Here is a 19,173-nt window from a genome sequence, read left to right on the forward strand (position 1 = left end):
GAAATATACTGATATGATAGAGTTATAACTAAGGTGTTGAAATAAATGCTGAATAAACTATTGAACTCTATTGATATTTTTTCCCTCTCTGAATCCAAGGCTTCTAGGTTCACATAAAGATTCAATCTAGACTGCCCTGTTATGATTGACTCATTTATCAGTGTCTCCTTCTCCCAGCCAACCAGGGGTCTTACGCCATATTGTTCTCATGTTCAGGATGAATTCAGATCTGGCAGGAATGAGGAAAAGCCGGCCACATGAGGTACTTGGGTTCATCTGTTGTGGTCATACAGTGTAGGAGGAAGGGTGGGTCTTTAAGAAGTGGGTAATCAGAGGGGAGAAAGAGAGTAACTCAATAGGGGTAAACGAGAAGTCGTTCCCTGACACACTTGGACGGGTCCTTCTGCAGTGGGTTGCAAGGACCCACTGCATCAGGGAAACTCCCACTCCCACTTTGCACCCAAGTAGTGTGGCCCGAGAGCAGGGCGGCATAGTCTCTCCAAACAGACAAATCCCAAGTCTCAACACAGAATGGAGTGTTGCAAAAGTGCACAGGGTGAAGGCGACAGTTCGCGGGGGCCACCCGTCACTCACACACTAATAAGCTCCCATGACGCAGTGCCACATTGACACAACGCTGTGACCAGTAGAGGGTCAAAATTAACTTCTACAATTCATTAGCACCATATTGAGAGAGGTGAGGGAGGGAGGGAAGGAGAGTAAGGGAGGGAGGGAAGGAAGGAGAGGGAGGGAAGGAGAGGAGGAGGAGGAGGATGAAGTTTCTTCCAGCTGTTTTTGTAATAGACGAAGAGTTGTAAGAGTTGTGGAGAGAGAGAGGGAAATAGTGAGCGAGCAAGAAGGGGTAGGCGAAACTAATCATCTTACATACGGAGTATTAAGGAAACCACGAGGAGAGTAAAGGAGGGATGGGGAGACTTGGATAGCAACAGCAGAAAGGAGCAAGAGAAATTTGACCAACGGTGGAATGAGCATTAGGATGGAACAGCCCTGCTGACAGAAGAGGAGAGAAAGGTGAGAACCTTCTTTTCCCCTTGCCCATCAATCGTTGTGTGATTTTCATGCAAATTCACTGTCTCTGTCTTACTTTCGTTGGATCTGCCTTGGTGACTCAGTCTTTCAGATCACACTGGTGTGTGTAACTTTAAGTGCCAGGGAAAATTGGGTCAGTGAGTGAGGAGTGAGGAACATGTGTTGTGGGAGAGGCATTCGGAGAGAAAAGAAAGACGGAGAGAAAGTCGGAACGGCCCTAGAACTAGCAAGTGGCCACTTGAGTAGTCACTGGTGATTCAGAGGGAGACATGTAAGTGATGGATTCTCCCCGGCATGGTTTTATTTTGTCACGTTTGAATGAGGACTTGATCCTTGTAATGATTGAATGCAACTTGAATGTATTTTTCTTTGAATTATAGTCTATAATACTGTTCAGTGTTGTGAAACTGAGCCAAGACAAACTAGCTAATTGATGCTTAAACACCCCAGTCCCCTACCCACCTTACCTCGGCATGCTGAGGAAGAGATGGGGTAGAGACAGATATGTAATACAACAAAGTCGCTATAGTGGGACCATATCTAAAATCGAACAACAATCCTGTGACATTTATCAACAGTAGGCCTTCTGTACTGTTATATCATGGCATAGAAGACCAGCTGAGGGAGGGAGATGGTAGATAAGCACAGCAGCAAGGGGGAGAACGTTTCAGAGACAAAACCTTGGTTCTTCTCTTCCCTCTGCGTTAGTCTTGTGATGAGGTGCGGTTAGTCAGTTTCACACAGAGTAAATTATCACTCAGCCAACAAAGTGCCAATGTGTTAGGGAGATAAATAAGCCAGTAAGTGTCTGAGTGCTTGTGTGCTTGTGCATGAATCAGATTTTTTTATCTTGTACTGTTCAAAGTACCTCCTATACTGACACAGCCTCATATCTTTTCCCTCAGTTGGGATATCACAAAGCTTTGGCTTAGAACTACAGTAGGCATATTATCTGATTTGCTAAACCCAAACTCTCTCCCCTCGCACTTTGTTGTCATGTTTTCCATGAGCGTGGACGTGTGAGAGTAGAAGATGGCTCGGGCTAATAGTGAGGGAGGCCGTTAGTCAGAGCCAGGGAAATATGACCTTTCCCTCCCTGTTTATTTTGGGACAGCAGCAGGAAGAATGTCGGAGCGGGTGTTCTATTCCTGCTGTTAGATTCCAGTCTATAAATTCCAGTCTCGGAATGACACTCCCCTTACTCACGATGGGTTCAGAGCAGAGGAGGCTGACGTGAGGCACTAATAGAAGGATGGGCTCATTGTAAAGGCTGGAATGGAATTCATGGAACGGAGTCAAACATGTGGTTTCTACGCATTTGATACCATTCCATTTATGCCATCCCAGCCATTACAATGAGCCTGTCCTCCTATAGCTCCCCCCACCAGCCTCCTCTGGTTCAGCTAGTATATCATAGATGTAAGCAATGTAATGTATAAATAATGTTGCAGCTGGCTCCAGTTCCGAAGGCTCAGTGTAGGAGCTGTTTTGTAGCTGTTTGTTGCATTATCGATTTCAATGAGATTCTGTATATCCCAAATCACATCGTATTTCATATTCAATTTGAGTAGATTCTGTACAAATCTGTACTAATTATGTCATCGAGCCATTAAGTTTGATCACTGGCATGTACATTTCAGATTCAAGAGCCAAATGCTTATATTTAAAAGATACGTGTGTATCTGTTGATATTGTAGTGAATGGGGGGGCAGGGAAGTGAACACGGGTTGCTGGCGTAAAAGGTAAACACCCTACGCATCGAGCCAATAGGTATAACCCACTTGGTAAGAATTGTAATGTGGCTCATTTAGCTGCACTGACCCTTACTATCAGGGAGGCAAATCCCCGTGCTTCGACTGCTCAGCCCCCTCATGTCCCGGGCCGTGCCTTCCGATGGCCCCACGGCTAGTGGTGTAAAAAGTACCCAAGTTGTCAAACTTGAGTAAAAGTAAAGATACTGTAAGGGTTTTCTGACGAAGAGGAGTAGTATGAAGGATTGGAGGACCAAAACGCAGCGTGGTAAGTGTTCATGTTTTTGAATGAATAATGAACACTGAACAAAACAATAAACGTTAAGTAAATCAAAACGAAACAGTCCCGTGTGGCACAGACACCAACACGGAAAAATAAACACCCACAACTCAAAAGTGAAACCAGGCTACCTAAGTATGATTCTCAATCAGGGACAACGATTGACAGCTGCCTCTGATTGAGAACCATACAAGGCCGAACACAGAAATCCCAAATTATAGAAAAACGAACATAGACAACCCACCCAACTCACGCCCTGACCATACTAAAACAAAGATATAATAACAGAACTACGGTCAGAACGTGACAGATACCTTAATAGAAAATGTCTCAAGTGAATGTGAAAGTCACCCAATAAAACACTACTTGAGTAAAAGTCTAAAAGCATTTGGTTTTAAATATACTTAAGAATAAAAAAGTAAATGGACTTGCTAAAATATGTTGAAGTATCAAAGTAAAAGTATTAATCATTTCAAATTCCATATATTATGCAAACCAGACAGCACAATTTGTATATATATATATTTTTTATTTACAGATAGCCAGGGGCACACTCCAACACTTAGACATTAATTTACAAATGAAGTATTTATGTTTAGGTAGTCTGCCAGATCAGAGGCAGTAGGGATGACCAGGGGTGTTCTCTTGATAAGTGCGTGAATTTGACTATTTTCCTGTCAAAATGTAACGAGTACTTTTGGGTGTCAGGGAAAATGAATGGAGTAAAAAGTACATTCTTTTCTTTAGGAATGTAGTGAAGTAAAAGTAAAAGTAGTCCAAATATAAATAATAAGATAAAGTACAGACGCCGAAAAAAATGACTTCAGTAGTACTTTAAAGTACCTTTACACCACTGCCCACTTCTGACAACAATGTATAGAACTACGGTCCAGGGATGCAAACCCGGGTTGCTGGTATGAAAGGCAAACACCCTACACATCGCGCCAATAGGGTTAACCCACTTGGTTGGAGTTGTAACACGGCACAGTACTTCACATAATGATGAAATCCCTGTGAAAGTACTGAAGGTTGTTTATGATCTTTTCCTCTGCTCATCAAAGACATACCGAAAAATGTCGACGCTCCCTAGAGAACCCCACGAGGACTCCAGGATGCAGAGCTTCTGGATGGTGAGGAGGAAGTTACAGATATGAATATAAACATGAACCTTTTTACAACAGTTCATGGCTACCGATAACGGATTTTCTATGTGTTCTTATAATAGGAGAGTTGATTCTATAGCAATACCTCTTTCTGCAGTTCCTCCTGATCCTGATCTACTCTTCTCTCCGCCATCCCTCTCTCCCCCTCTTCCTCCCCAGCCAGGGAACTATGAGCGAACCGTCCGACGCACTGACCAGTCCTTCCATGCATGTAAAGATATCATGGCCTGTTTCAATGAGAGGGCCAACGTAGAGAAGCAGTACGCCCAGCAGCTCAGTGAGTGGGGCAGCAAGTGGAAGGCCATAGTAGACGCCCGTAAGTGAAGGAGAACCAAGGAGAACTTCAGGACTGGACTTCTATACTATAGCACTTATTATAAACTGTCAAAATGATGAACAAATACACTATGCCAAATCCTCCTACCTGGTCTTTGTATTATCAATCAGGCTGTTCTCATAGACTAGACGTAACATATTAAACGGAAACCCGGGACACTCAAATGAGTATGATACAGTATGGTACGTTTGGTATGGATACATAAGACAGAAGTTTACAAAATAACACAAATGTCTAGCAACCCAAAGGATGCGTGTTCGAATTTCATCACAGACAACTTTTGCATTTGAGATAATTAGCAACTTTGTAACTCCTAACGCAAACGTCTAGCAATCTAAAGGTTGTGTTCGAATCTCATCAAGAACAACTTTAGCATTTTAGATAAATAGCAACTTTGCAACTCCTTATTACTTTTTAGCTACTTTGCATCTACTTAGCATGCTAGCTAACCCTAACCCTAACCTTAACCCTTTAACCTAACTCCTAAACCTAACATTAACCTTACCCCTAACCTAGCTAACATTACCATTAGCGACTTAGCAACCTAGTTAATGTTAGTCACAACAAATTTGAATTCATAACATATCATACGTATAGCAAATTACTGACATATTGTACAAATTGCAATTTGTAACACATTGTAATTGTAATGCGTAACATATCATAAGAAATGGTTGATGGATATCCACAAATGAATGCATACCATACCAAACGTAACATATCACAGTAAATTGAGTGTCTCCTCATTTTCGTTTACTATGTTACGTTTACCCCTGAGTCCAGGTTGCATCAATCTAATTAGTTATCAATCCCTAATCAGTTAAAAGTCTTCTCTCTCTTTTATCTTTCCCTTTCTCTTCTCTATCACCCTAGGGCCGCTCTATGGCTCCCTCATGAGGGCGTGGCAGTGTTTCTTCTCCTCCGCTGAGCGTCTATCCATTCTCCATTCCTCTATCTCCCAGTCCCTCGTTACTGAGGAGGGGGACAGAGTAAAGAGCTGGCAGAAGGATACCTTCCCTAAGAAGATATTCTGTGGATTCCGTGAGACCCACGAAAACGAGACAGGGTTTGCACGCGCTCAGAAGCCCTGGGCCAAGAGGCTGGGAAAGGTTACAAAACCCATATGTTAGGTGTACATTACATCTTCATGAACTGACCAAATGGGCCCGCATTTGTGTGCGTTGGTGGGATTGTACTTCACATCCCTATTGCTTGATTACAAGGAAGTCAACTTTATGCCTAACTGTTTCTCTACAGTAGTTTAGTTTTGCTGTAGTCTAAGTTTGGGCACCATTACATTTACATCTCCAAGGCTAGTAGCATGCAAGGCTTACCCGTTGCTGGTAAGATTAGAAGCTAGGTGATAAATTCCTGAACCCTCAAAATATATTTTATGTATCCTACTGTATGCGGCACACCCTATTATAGTGATTGAATTACTCCCAAGGGAGGTGTTATTTTAGAATATGAGTAGTAGGACATGAGGAGTAGAACTGGGTTCAAATATATACAGTGCCTTGCGAAAGTATTCGGCCCCCTTGAACTTTGTGACTTTTGCACGCCCAATTTTTCAGTTTTTGATTTGTTAAAAAAGTTTGAAATATCCAATAAATGTCGTTCCACTTCATGATTGTGTCCCACTTGTTGTTGATTCTTCACAAAAAAATACAGTTTTATATCTTTATGTTTGAAGCCTGAAATGTGGCAAAAGGTCGCAAAGTTCAAGGGGGCCGAATACTTTCGCAAGGCACTGTATATTTGTTAAATGAAATACTTTAGCTGTGCTTGATTGATAAGTCTTTTGCATTGAAACCATTTAAAAAGTCCCAAATCTGCAAACCCCACCCAGTACTTGGCACTCCAAGGCAGTCTAAAGCAAACACTCAAAGTATTTGAAAGGATTAAAGTAGTATTTGAACCCGGATCTGATGAGTCGTGAGTGGCATATTCATGGAAGCAGGGCATACAATGTTTTAACTTTGTTTTGCTTCTTTTTTACCCGTATGTCGTAGCTGGAGAAAGCCCGTGGTTCATACCATAAGGCTTGCCATAAGGAACAGATAGCCATAGACAGAGAGACGCAGGCCAAGGAGAACACAGTGCTGAGTCCTGAGAAACTGAAAAAGATCCAAGACGCTCGAGAGAAGGCCAGTGAGGAGAAAGACAAAGTGAGAAAAACTGAAAGGCTACTAACTCACAACTGCTAAATTTATATTCATTCATCTGAGAGTGTGGGATGCTCAACTAGCCAGATATGGAAATGTTGCACTTCCCTAGCCCATGCCCCCATCTGGTAGACTGTTCTGCGGAATTTTTCCCACATACAGTTTCCTTTTATGGCAGGGGCAAAAATGTGTTATTGTAACCACCATAGTAACCACCTTCCATGTTATTGTTAGGCACCGTCTTTGTTTATCCAGTAGTAAATTATTCTAACTTACACTATATATACAAAGGTATGTGGACACCCCTTCAAATGAGTGGATTCGGCTATTTCAGACACACCCGTTACTGACAGGTGTATAAAATACAGCACACCGCCATGCAATCTCCATAGACAAACATTGGCGGTAGAATGGCTGGTACTGAAGAGCTCAGTGACTTTCAACATGGCACCGTCATAGAATACCACCTATCCAACAAGTCAGTTTGTCAAATTTCTGCCCTGCTAAAGCTGCCCCGGTTAACTGTAAGTGCTGTTATTGTGAAGTGGAAACATCTAGGAGCAACAACGGCTCAGCTGCGAAGTGTTAGGCCACACAAGCTCACAGAACGGGACTGCTGAGAGCTGAAGCGATTAGCGCGTAAAAATAACCGTTCTTCGGGAGCTTCATGAAATGGGTTTGCATGGCTGACCAGCCACACACAAGTCTAAGATCACAATGCCAAGCGTCGACTGGATTGGTGTAAAGCTCGCCGCCATTGGACTCTGGAGCAGAGGAAACGCATTCTCTGGAGGGATGAATCACACTTCACCATCTATCATCCATCCACCAGCTACCTGCCCCAATGCATAGTGCCAACTGTAAAGTTTGATGGAGGAGGTATAATGGCCTGGGGCTGTTTTTCATAGTTCGGGCTAGGCCCCTTAGTTCCAGGGAAGATAAATCTTAACAGCACAGCATACAATGGCATTCTAGACGATTCTGTGCTTCCAACTTTGTGGTAAGAGTTTGGGGAAGGCCCTTTCTTGTTTTCAGAATGACAATGCCCCAGTCCACAAAGCGATGTCCATAAAGAAATTGTTTGTCGAGATCGGTGTGGTAGAACTTGACTTGCCTGCACAGAGCCCTGACCTCAACCTCATCAAACACCTTTGGGATGAATTGGGACGCTGACTGTGAGCCAGGCCTAATCGCCCAAAATTTAGTTCAAAGCCTTCCCAGAAGAGTGGAGACTGTTATTGCAGCAAAGGGGGGACCAAGTCCATGTTAATGCCCATGATTTTGGAATGAGATATTCAACGAGCAGGTTTTTTAAACTTGATTTCTTGTAGTGTACAGTACATAGGGACACTGGCTAAACCAGAAAGGCCCATTCATATACAGTACCAGTCAAACGTTTGGTCACACCTACTCATTCAAGAGTATTTCTTAATTTTTCTATTTTCTACATTGCAAGATAATAGTGAAGACATCAAAACTATGAAATAACACACATGGAATCATATAATAACCAAAAAAGTGTTAAACAAATCTAACCCTTTATCTTTGTTGACAACTTTGCACACTCTTGGCATTCTCTCAACCAGCTTCACCTGGAATGCTTTTCCAACAGTCTTGAAGGAGTTCCCACATATGCTGAGCACTTGTTGGCTTCTTTTCCTTTGCTCTGCAGTCCAACTCATCCCAAACCATCTCAAATGGGTTGAGGGCGGGTGATTGTGGAGGCCAGGTCATCTGATGCAGCACTCCATCACTCTCCTTCTTGGTCAAATAGCCTTTACACAGCTTGGAGGTGTGTCGGGTCATTGTCCTGTTGAAAAACAAATGATAGTCCCACTAAGCCCAAACCAGATGGGATGGCATATCGTTGCAGAATGCTGTGGTAGTGATGCTGGTTAAGTGTGCCTTGAATTCTAAATAAATCACTGACAGTGTCACCAGCAAAGCACCACCATACCATCACACCTCCTCCATGCTTCACAGTAGGAACCACACATGCAGAGATAATCCATTCACCTACTCTCAAATCAAATCAAATTTATTTATATAGCCCTTCGTACATCAGCTGATATCTCAAAGTGCTGTACAGAAACCCAGCCTAAAACCCCAAACAGCAAGCAATGCAGGTGGAGAAGCACGGTGGCTAGGAAAAACTCCCTAGAAAGGCCAATACCTAGGAAGAAACCTAGAGAGGAACCAGGCTATGCGGGGTGGCCAGTCCTCTTCTGGCTGTGCCGGGTGGAGATTATAACAGAACATGGTCAAGATGTTCAATGTTCATAAATGACCAGCATGGTCGAATAATAATAAGGCAGAACAGTTGAAACTAGAGCAGCAGCACAGTCAGGTGGAAGTTGAAACTGGAGCAGCAGCATGGCCTGCATCTCTGCATCTTACAAAGACATGGTGGTTGGAACCAAAAATCTCAAATTTGGACTCATCAGACCAAAGGACAGATTTCCACTGGTCTAATGTCCATTGCTCGTCTTTCTTGGCCCAAGCAAGTCTCTTCTTCTTATTGTTGTCCTTTAGTGGTGGTTTGCAGCAATAAGACCATGAAAGCCTGATTCACGCAGTCTCCTCTGAACAGTTGATGTTGAGATGTGTCTGTTACTTGAACTCTGTGAAGCATTTTTGGGGGGCTGCATTCTGAGGTGCAGTTAACTCTAATGAACTTATCGTCTGCAGCAGAGGTAACTCTGGGTCTTCCTTTCCTGTGGTGGTCCTCATAAGTGTCAGTTTCATCATAGCGCTTGATGGTTTTTGCGACTGCACTTGGAGAAACTTTCAAAAATTCCTGACATTTTCCATATTGACTGACCTTCATGTCTTAAAGTAATGATGGACTGTTGTTTCTCTTTGATTATTTGAGCTGTTCTTGCCATAATATGGCCTTGGTCTTTTACCAAATAGGGATATCTGAATACCATCCCTACCTTATCACAACACAACTGAATGGCTCAAACGCATTAAAAAGGAAAGAAATTCCACAAATGAAATTTTTACAAGGCATACCTAATTCATTGAAATGCATTCCAGGTGACTACCTCATGAAGCTGGTTGAGAGAGTGCCAAGATTGTACAAAGCTGTCATTCAGGCAAAGGGTGGCTACTTTGAAGAAATATATTTTAATTTAACAAATGTTTAGTTACTACATGATTCCACATGTGTTATTTCATAGTTTTTTATGTCTTCACTATTGTTCTACAATGTAGAAAATTGAATTAAAGCTAGACTAAGTCATTGGCACAGATGTCACTATACAAACAGAAGATCCTTCAAATACTGATATTTGGTTGTGTTGATATCCAAACACAATTCAACATCACAAAATATCATTCAATTTGAAATCAACCAGGGCTTGAAAACCTAGTCCTATTATATTGTCAAATTTTTACTTAAATTCTGGGGTGAATTGAAACAATAGCTGTGGATGACTTTGCAAATGCTATATAGTCCTAAATAGCGGCATTGATGATATATGAGTGACAAAGTGTGGTCACATTTCAATTGCTCTGTTAAACCTACCCTTTGGAATGACTTCAATAGCAACAGTTGAGTATATTTAGTTTTTAGTATATTTAGTTTTTAAGTGGAGATCTCTCAATCTTTCTCATGATAGCACTTTGGAAATAGTCAGTGACAAATATCATAGCTAAGGAGGGCTGGGCTTGGCTTGGTTAATACCCTGGATGGGAGAGCAAAGGGTAGCTGTAGATAGATCAATTATCTGCCCGGCCTGTTGTCCTTTTCTTCTGATAGTGGATATAACCTTGAAGATCTATCCACATCGATGGAACAGTAGTGGAGAGGGTAGCAAGTTTTAAGTTCCTCGGCATACACATCACAGACAAACTGAATTGGTCCACTCACACAACCTCAGGAGGCTGAAGAAATTCGGCTTGTCACCAAAAGCACTCACAAACTTCTACAGATGCACAATCGAGTGCATCCTGGCGGGCTGTATCACCGCCTGGTACGGCAACTGCTCCGCCCTCAACCGTAAGGCTCTCCAGAGGGTAGTGAGGTCTGCACAACGCATCACCGGGGGCAAACTACCTGCCCTCCAGGACACCTACACCACCCGATGTTACAGGAAGGCCATAAAGATCATCAAGGACATCAACCACCCGAGCCACTGCCTGTTCACCCCGCTATCATCCAGAAGGCGAGGTCAGTACAGGCGCATCAAAGCTGGGACCGAGAGACTGAAAAACAGCTTCTATCTCTAGCCACTTTAAACAATGCCACTTAATGTAATGTTTACATACCCTACATTACTCATCTCATATGTATATACTGTACTCTATACCACCTCCTGCATATTGCCATTTTGGTGACAAGCTGCTGCGCCTTCTTCACCACGCTGTCTGTGTGGGTGGACCAATTCAGTGATGTTTATGCCGAGGAACTTCAAACTTTCTACCCTCTCCACTACTGTCCCTTCGATGTGGATAGGGGGTGCTCCCTCTGCTGTTTCCTGAAGTCCACTATCATCTCCTTTGTTTTGTTGACGTTGAGTGTGAGGTTATTTTCCTGACACCACACTCCGAGGGCCCTCACCTCCTCCCTGTAGGCCGTCTCGTCGTTGTTGGTAATCAAGCCTACTGTAGTGTCGTCTGCAAACTTGATGATTGAGTTGGAGGCGTGCGTGGCCACGCAGTCGTGGGTGAACAGGGAGTACAGGAGAGGGCTCAGAACGCACCCTTGTGGGGCCCTAGTGTTGAGGATCAGCGGGGCGGAAATGTTGTTACCTACCCTCACCACCTGGGGGCGGCCCGTCAGGAAGTCCAGTACCCAGTTGCACAGGGCGGGGTCGAGACCCAGGGTCTCGAGCTTGATGACGGGTTTGGAGGGTACTATGGTGTTAAATGCTGAGCTGTAGTTGATGAATAGCATTCTCACATAGGTATTCCTCTTGTCCAGATGGGTTAGGGCAGTGTGCAGTGTGGTTGCGATTGTGTCATCTGTGGACCTATTAGGGCGGTAAGCAAATTGGAGTGGGTCTAGGGTGTCAGGTAGGGTGGAGGTGATATGGTCGTTGACTAGTCTCTCAAAGCACTTCATGATGACAGACTACCGGGCGGTAGTCATTTAGCTCAGTTACCTTAGCTATCTTGGGAACAGGAACAATAGTGGCCCTCTTGAAGCATGTGGGAACAGCAGACTGGGACACAGTCTTTGGTGGCAAGCTTACTCAGTCTTTATCGGCAAGATGTGTTTTGATGGTATGACATCACTACTCTGATGTTGTGACAGGTCCGTGAGAAATATGAGAAGGTGTTGGAGGATGTAACGTCCTACGCGCCTCGCTACATGGAGGAGATGGAGGCCATTTTTGACCAATCGCAGGAGGAGGAGAGGAAGAGGATCAGCTTCCTCAAACAGGCTTTCCTGTCCATCCACAGACACCTGGACATCACCAACAATGAAAGGTAGAGGAGCCTCATCCTTCTCTCTCTCTCCTCACTCATGTGGGTGCGTGTGTGCATGTGTGTTTCAAGTTTTATTGTCACATGCAGTACAGTGAAATGCTTTTCTTGCAAGCTCTTTCCCAGCAATGCAGTAATCGATATCAGTAGTACTATTAAAAAAGTATTCGTTTTAAAAAAACACAAGAAAGTAAGTAACCTATATACAGAGTCAGTTTCAGAGTCAGTACCAATACCATATTTACAATGTTCAGGGACACTGGAGTGGTAGGGGTAGATATGCATAGGGGTAAGGTGACTATGCATCAGGATATACAGTTGGGAGAACAAGTATTTGATACACTGCCGATTTTGCAGGTTTTCCTACTTACAAAGCATGTAGAGGTCTGTAATTTTTATCACAGGTACATTTAAACTGTGAGAGACGGAATCCAAAAATCCAGAAAATCATATTGTATAATAAATTTGCATTTTATTGCATGACATAAGTATTTGATCACCTACCAACCAGTAAGAATTCCGGCTCTTACAGACCTGTTAGTTTTTCTTTAAGAAGCCCTCCTGTTCTCCACTCATTACCTGTATTAACTGCACCTGTTTGAACTCGTTACCTGTATAAGATACACCTGTCCACACACTCAATCAAACAGACTCCAACCTCTCCACAATGGCCAAGACCAGAGAGCTGTGTAAGGACATCAGGGATAAAATTGTAGACCTGCACAAGGCTGGGATGGGCTACAGGACAATAGGCAAGCAGCTTGGTGAGAAGGCAACAACTGTTGGCGCAATTATTCGAAAATGGAAGAAGTTCAAGATGATGGTCAGTCACCCTCGGTCTGGGGCTCCATGCAAGATCTCACCTCGTGGGGCATCAATGATCAGAGCTCTATCTATATATGGCTGGTGAGGGATCAGCCCAGAACTACACGGCAGGACCTGGTCAATGACCTGAAGAGAGCTGGGACCACAGTCTCAAAGAAAACCATTAATAACACACTACGCTGTCATGGATTAATATCCTGCAGAGCACGCAAGGTCCCCCTGCTCAAGCCAGCGCATGTCCAGGCCCCTCTGAAGTTTGCCAATGACCACCTGGATGAGCCAGAGGAGGAATGGGAGAAGGTCATGTGGTCTGATGAGACAGAAATAGAGCTTTTTGGTCTAAACTCCACTCGCCGTGTTTGGAGGAAGAAGATGGATGAGTACAACCCCAAGAACACAATCCCAACCGTGAAGCATGGAGGTGGAAATATCATTCTTTGTGGATGCTTTTCTGCAAAGGGGACAGGACGACTGCACCGTATTGAGGGGAGAATGGATGGGGCCATGTATCGCGAGATCTTGGCCAACAACCTCCTTCCCTCAGTAAGAGCATTGAAGATGGGTCATGGCTGGGTCTTCCAGCATGACAACGACCCGAAACACACAGCCAGGGCAACTAAGGAGTGGCTCCGTAACAAGCATCTCAAGGTCCTGGAGTGTCCTAGCCAGTCTCCAGACCTGAACCCAATAGAAAATCTTTGGAGGGAGCTGAAAGTCCGTATTGCCCAGCAACAGCCCCGAAACCTGAAGGATCTGGAGAAGGTCTGTATGGAGAAGTGGGCCAAAATCCCTGCTGCTGTGTGTGCAAACCTGGTCAAGAACTACAGGAAATGTATGATCTCTGTAATTGCAAACAAAGGTTTCTATACCAAATATTAAGTTCTGCTTTTCTGATGTATCAAATACTTATGTCATGCAATAAAATGCTAATTAATTACTTAAAAATCATACAATGTGATTTTCTGGATTTTTGTTTTTGATTCCGTCTCTCACAGTTGAAGTGTACCTATGATAAAAATTACAGACCTCTACATGCTTTGTAAATAGGAAAACCTGCAAAATCGTCAGTGTATCAAATACTTGTTCTCCCCACTGTATATGATAAACAGAGTAGCAGCAGAGTATATAATGATTGTATGTGAGTGTGTGTGCTTGCGTGTGTACAGAGTCAGCATGAATGTGTGTGCGTGTGTGAGCAAATGAAGTGTGTTAGTTTGTGGGTGTGTGTTGGAGTGTGAGTGTGCATAGAGTCGTGTGTGTGTGTGTGTTTGTGAAAGGTCTGTGATGATCTATGTGTACAGTTTATTAATATCCTCTCCCATTCTGTCTGTCTCTGTCTGTCAGTGTGAAGACCGTGTACAGTGAGCTCCACCACACTCTCACGTCCATCAGTGAGGCGGACGATCTGAGGTGGTGGAAGAACAACCACGGCCCAGGCATGCCCACTGACTGGCCAACGATTGAGGTATACAACTGTCACTCATTATATTGACCTTTGACCTTTGCTAGTGTTGATAGGCGTATTGCCACCAGCCATATATAGAGAGAGCTCTGATTACTACCGTATACAGACCATGTGTTGTGTGAAATCAAATGATATGGAGAGAGTTTAATGAGAAGGAAGAACTAACGCTTATCTGTATCATCAGGAATGGATCCCACCTGTAAAGAAGCCGAAAAATAAAAAGAGAGAAAAGAAAGGGCAGAAGGATAAACCGTAAGCTGTGTGTGTGTGTGTGTGTGTGTATTTGTATCCAACATATTACCATGTCCACTACAATTGATTACTGTAAAATGTCAATTAAACGTTGAGTCTCAAATACATTTCAACAAATAAACGCTGGGTCTAAATTAATTGTTTACAAAGTTACCGTGAATTACCATGAATTGTTTACAAGGTTTAATGTTTGATTTATTACATAAAATAATTCAGTAATGACTAGAAAAAATAATGGCAAGCATCCCTTTTCATCCCCAGTAAGAAACTGCTAGCCATTGGCTGCTAACAGAACTTCTAGCGAGTGGTGTAAAGTACTTAAGTAAAAATACTTTAAAGTACTAATTAAGTCTTTTTTGGGGGTATCTGTACTTTACCTTACTATTTATCTATTTGACAACTTTTACTTTTACTTCACTACAATCCTAAAGAATATAATGTACTCTTTAATCCATACATTTTCCCTGACACCCAAAAGTACTTGTTACATTTTGATTGCTTAGCAGGACAAGAAATGGTCCAATTCACGCACTTATCAAGAGAACATCCCTGGTCATCCCTACTGCCCCTGATCTGGCGGATTCACTAAACACAAATGCATAATTTGTAAATGATGTTGGAGTGTGCCCCTGGTTATCCATAAATAAATTTAAAAAACAAGAATAGTGCCATCTAGTTTTCTTAATATAAGGAATTTGAAATGATTAATATTTTTACTTTTAATACTTAAAAGTATGTTTTAATAATTACATTTACTTTTGATACTTAAGTATAATTAAAACCAAATACTTTTAGACTTACTCAAGTAGTATTTTACTGGGTGACTTTCACTTTTACTTGAGTAATCTTCTATTAAGTTATCTTTACTTTTACTCAAGTATGACAATTGGGTACTTTTTTCAGTAGAAGTCTACAAATATTTGGTTATAAAAATACTTAAGTATATTTTAGCAATTACATATACTTTTGATACTTAAGTATAAAAAATTTAAGCTAAAGTGTAAATCATTTCAAATTCCAAATTCCATTATTAAACCCAGATGGCACAATCTTCTTGTCTTTTATATTTACGGATAGCCAGGGGCACAACGACAACACTCAGACATAATTTACAAATGAAGTATTTGTGTTTAAGTCTGCCAGATGAGAGGCAGTAGGGATGACCAAGGATGTTCTCTTCATAAGCGCGTGAATTAGACAATTTTCCTGTCCTGCTAAGTATTCAGGGAAAATGTATGGAGTAAAAAGTACATGATTTTCTTCAAGAATGTAGTGAAAGTAAAGTAAAAAATATATATATATGAATAGTAAAGTACAGATACCCCCCCCCCCAAAAAAAAACTTAAGTAGTACTTTAAGGTATTTTTACTTGCTTACTTTACACCACTGCAAAATAGACGCCTAGCTCAAACAGACGCCTTGGTTCTAATAAGAGCCTATTGTGTTTATTGATTTAAGAAAATAAATGCCTGGGCAATTAATTGAAGTTTTATGATAATACAGTTCCAGATAAACTCCCTTATTCATTCTATCATTCCTCCATCCTCTAGTGTGATGATTGGAGGAGTGAAGGTGCGAGCTCTGTATAATTATGTGGGAGAGGAAAGTGACGAGCTGTCCTTTAAAGCAGGTGACATGACCGTTTAAAACACAGTTCAATTCAGCATTTTGTCGAAAACATTGGAAAGACTCCAGTTCATTTTGCCAGTCCAATGTCTCAAGTGTGTCATCCAGAATCATGTCTGTTTCCACACCTGTATTATTCCAGGTGAGGTGTTCCTGAAGGTCGAGGAGGAAGACGACCAGGGTTGGTGCAAGGGGATGCTGGATGGAGGGAAGGACGGCTTCTACCCTGCCAATTATGTGGAAGTTGTTGTGCAGTGATGTCATGCTACCACTCTCAAAACTCTCAAGCATTATGTCAGCAACTTTTTTTTTTTTTTATGAAATGTGCATGTCTTCATGGAAAATCCACTTTGGTGCAAAATTCATTCGAATTTTGATTTGACTCTGAAATTAGAAGGGGGGAAAAGTAATTAACATAAAAGGTTGACGCTCACAATGTTATAATCATCAAGCTGAAATGTGTAATGTTACCAATACCTTATTAAAGAGAGACATACAATTCCCTTCATTATTTTACAATCTAACCTAAATGGTTTGACCTCAATGTAAATGAACTTCCTTCATACGCTATTTCTACTTTTGCAGGTGGTTGTGGGCAGGGACACATTTGGCTGCCTCTGTCACTACTTTAAAATGATTTAATTAGCAGTATTAGTATTTACCCTCGACCAGGAAAGACCACAGATTTACAGTGATTTGTGTATGCCGATATTAAAATCTGAAAGCTGTATGATAATGCATATTATAGATGATTGAAGGACATACATCATTCTTAGTAAATTAAGTTCTACAACTGGCATTGGGTTGTATTAGAAAAATAAATGTCCTAATTCTTTACTAAGCTCAACGTTTGTGTCTTTTTTATACTGACACCAAAGTGTTGCTATACAGTGCATTCAGAATGTATTCAGACCCCTTGACCTTTTCTACATTTTGTTACGATACAGCCTTATTCTAAAATTTATCAAACAGATTGTTTTTCCTCATCAAACTACACACAATACCCCATAATGACAAAGCAAAAACTGTTAATTTTCTTATTTTAGCAACGCCAAAAAAAATAAATGAAATATGACATTTCCATAAGTATTCAGACCTTTTACTCAGTACTTTGTTGAAGAACCTTTGGCAGCGATTACAGCCTCGAGTCTTCTTGGGTTTGACACAACAAGCTGTATTTGGGGAGTTTCTCCCATTCTTCTCTGCAGATCCTCTCAAGCTCTGTCAGGTTGGATGGGGCTATGTTGCTGCATAGCTATTTTCAGGTCTTCAGAGACTTGTCCCGAAGCCACTCCTGCTTTGTCTTGGCTGTGTGCTAGGGTCGTTGTCCTGTTGGAAGGTGAACCTTCGCCCCCAGACTGAGGACCTGAGCACTCTGGAGCAGGTTTTCATCAACAATCTCTCTGTACTTTGCACCGTTCATCTTTCCTTCGATCCTGACTAGTCTCCCTGTCCCTGCTGCTGAAAAACATCCCCACAGCATGATGCTGCCACCACCATGCTTCACCGTAGGGATGGTGCCAGGCTTCCTCCAGACATAATGCTTGGCATTCAGGCCAAAGTGTTCAATCTTGGTTTCATCAGAACAGATAATCTTGTTTCTCATGTCTTTAGGTGCCTTTTGACAAACTCCAAGCGGCCTGTCATGTGCATTTTACTGAGGAGTGGCTTCCGTCTGGCCACTTTACCATAAAGGCCAGCGACCAGCTTTAGGAAGAGTCTTGGGGGTTCCAAACTTCTTCCATTTAAGAATGATGGAGGCCACTGTGTTCTTGGGAACCTTCAATGCTGCAGAAATGTTTTGGTACCCTTCCCCAGATCTGTGCCTCGACACAATCCTGTCTCGGAGCTCTACGACAATTCCCTCGCCTCATGGCTTGGTATTTGCTCTAACATGCACTGTAAACTGTCGGATCTTCTATAGACAGGTGTGGGCCTTTCCAAATCATGTCCAATCAATTGAATTTACCACAGGTGAACTCCAATCAAATTGTAGATACATCTCAAGGATGATCAATGGAAACAGGATGCACCTGAGCTCAATTTCGAGTCTCATAGCAAAGGGTCTGAATACTTCTGTAAATAAGGTATTGTGTGTAGATATTTTTATTTATTCAATATTAGAATAAGACTGTAACGTAACATGTGGAAAAAGTCAAGGGGTCTGAATACTTTCCGAATGCACTGTATAGCAACACAGATCAAGCCATCTTCTATGCACACATTTAGTTCAAATCAAATCAAACTGTATTAGTCACATGCGACGAACACAACAGGTGTAGACCTTACAGTGAAATGCTTACTTACGAGCCCCTAAGAGGACTGGACACCCCTCAGAGCCTGGTTCCTCGGTCCCCTCTTTGTTAATATAACTGCCTCCACTCTTTTGGGAAGGCTTTCCACTAGATGTTGGTACATTACTGTGGTGACTTGCTTCCATTCAGCCACAAGCATTAGTGAGGTTGGGCGCTGACCCTATTACGGGGGCTGAGTCACTGGCTTACTCGTGCTCTTCCATGCCGTCCCTAGGAGGGGTGCATCACTTGAGTGGGTTGAGTCACAGACGTGGTCTTTCTGTCCGGTTTTACACCCCCTCGGGCTTGTGCGGTAGAGGAGATCTTTGTGGGCTATGTCTCAGGGTAGTAAGTTGGTGGTCTGTGGATATACCTCGAGTGGTGTAGGGGCTGTGCTTTGGCAAAGTGGGTGGGGTTATATTCTGCCTGGTTGGCCCTGTCCGGGGGTATCGTCGGACGGGGCCACAGCGTCCCCAGACCCACTCCTGTCTCAGTCTCCAGTATCTATGCTGCAATGGCTGCGGCTAGGGAA

The 19,173-nt window shown here is 42.5% G+C and overlaps 1 protein-coding gene across 3 annotated transcripts; it reads left to right on the forward strand.

The window, feature by feature from the left end:
- Positions 1–759: 759 nt before the first annotated feature.
- Positions 760–17,188, forward strand: LOC109865626 (protein kinase C and casein kinase substrate in neurons protein 2). Of its 3 annotated transcripts, none has more exons than XM_031799276.1 (10): positions 763–1,032; positions 4,143–4,211; positions 4,404–4,560; positions 5,455–5,690; positions 6,594–6,749; positions 12,007–12,182; positions 14,349–14,469; positions 14,654–14,721; positions 16,272–16,351; positions 16,490–17,188. In XM_031799276.1, the coding sequence occupies exons 2-10, from the start codon at positions 4,155–4,157 to the stop codon at positions 16,603–16,605; spliced, it is 1,167 nt and encodes a 388-aa protein (XP_031655136.1). In that variant the 5' UTR covers positions 763–1,032; positions 4,143–4,154; the 3' UTR covers positions 16,606–17,188. The 3 variants fall into 3 exon arrangements, with proteins under 3 accessions (XP_031655138.1, XP_031655136.1, XP_031655137.1); XM_031799277.1 differs by lacking the exon at positions 763–1,032 and adding an exon at positions 1,198–1,321; XM_031799278.1 differs by lacking the exon at positions 16,272–16,351 and having other exon boundaries at positions 760–1,032; positions 16,490–16,601.
- The last annotated feature ends 1,985 nt before the right edge of the window (positions 17,189–19,173 follow it).

Source organism: Oncorhynchus kisutch, linkage group LG20 (genome assembly GCF_002021735.2).
Source record: "Oncorhynchus kisutch isolate 150728-3 linkage group LG20, Okis_V2, whole genome shotgun sequence".
Taxonomy (NCBI): domain Eukaryota; kingdom Metazoa; phylum Chordata; class Actinopteri; order Salmoniformes; family Salmonidae; genus Oncorhynchus; species Oncorhynchus kisutch.

Coding starts and splice junctions, on each gene's coding strand:
- LOC109865626 (XM_031799276.1), top strand. CDS start 4,155: ATGTCGACGCTCCCTAGAGAACCCCACGAGGACTCCAGGATGCAGAGC. Junction 6,750..12,006: donor CCAGTGAGGAGAAAGACAAA/GTGAGAAAAACT, acceptor ATGTTGTGACAG/GTCCGTGAGAAATATGAGAA. Junction 12,183..14,348: donor GACATCACCAACAATGAAAG/GTAGAGGAGCCT, acceptor TCTGTCTGTCAG/TGTGAAGACCGTGTACAGTG.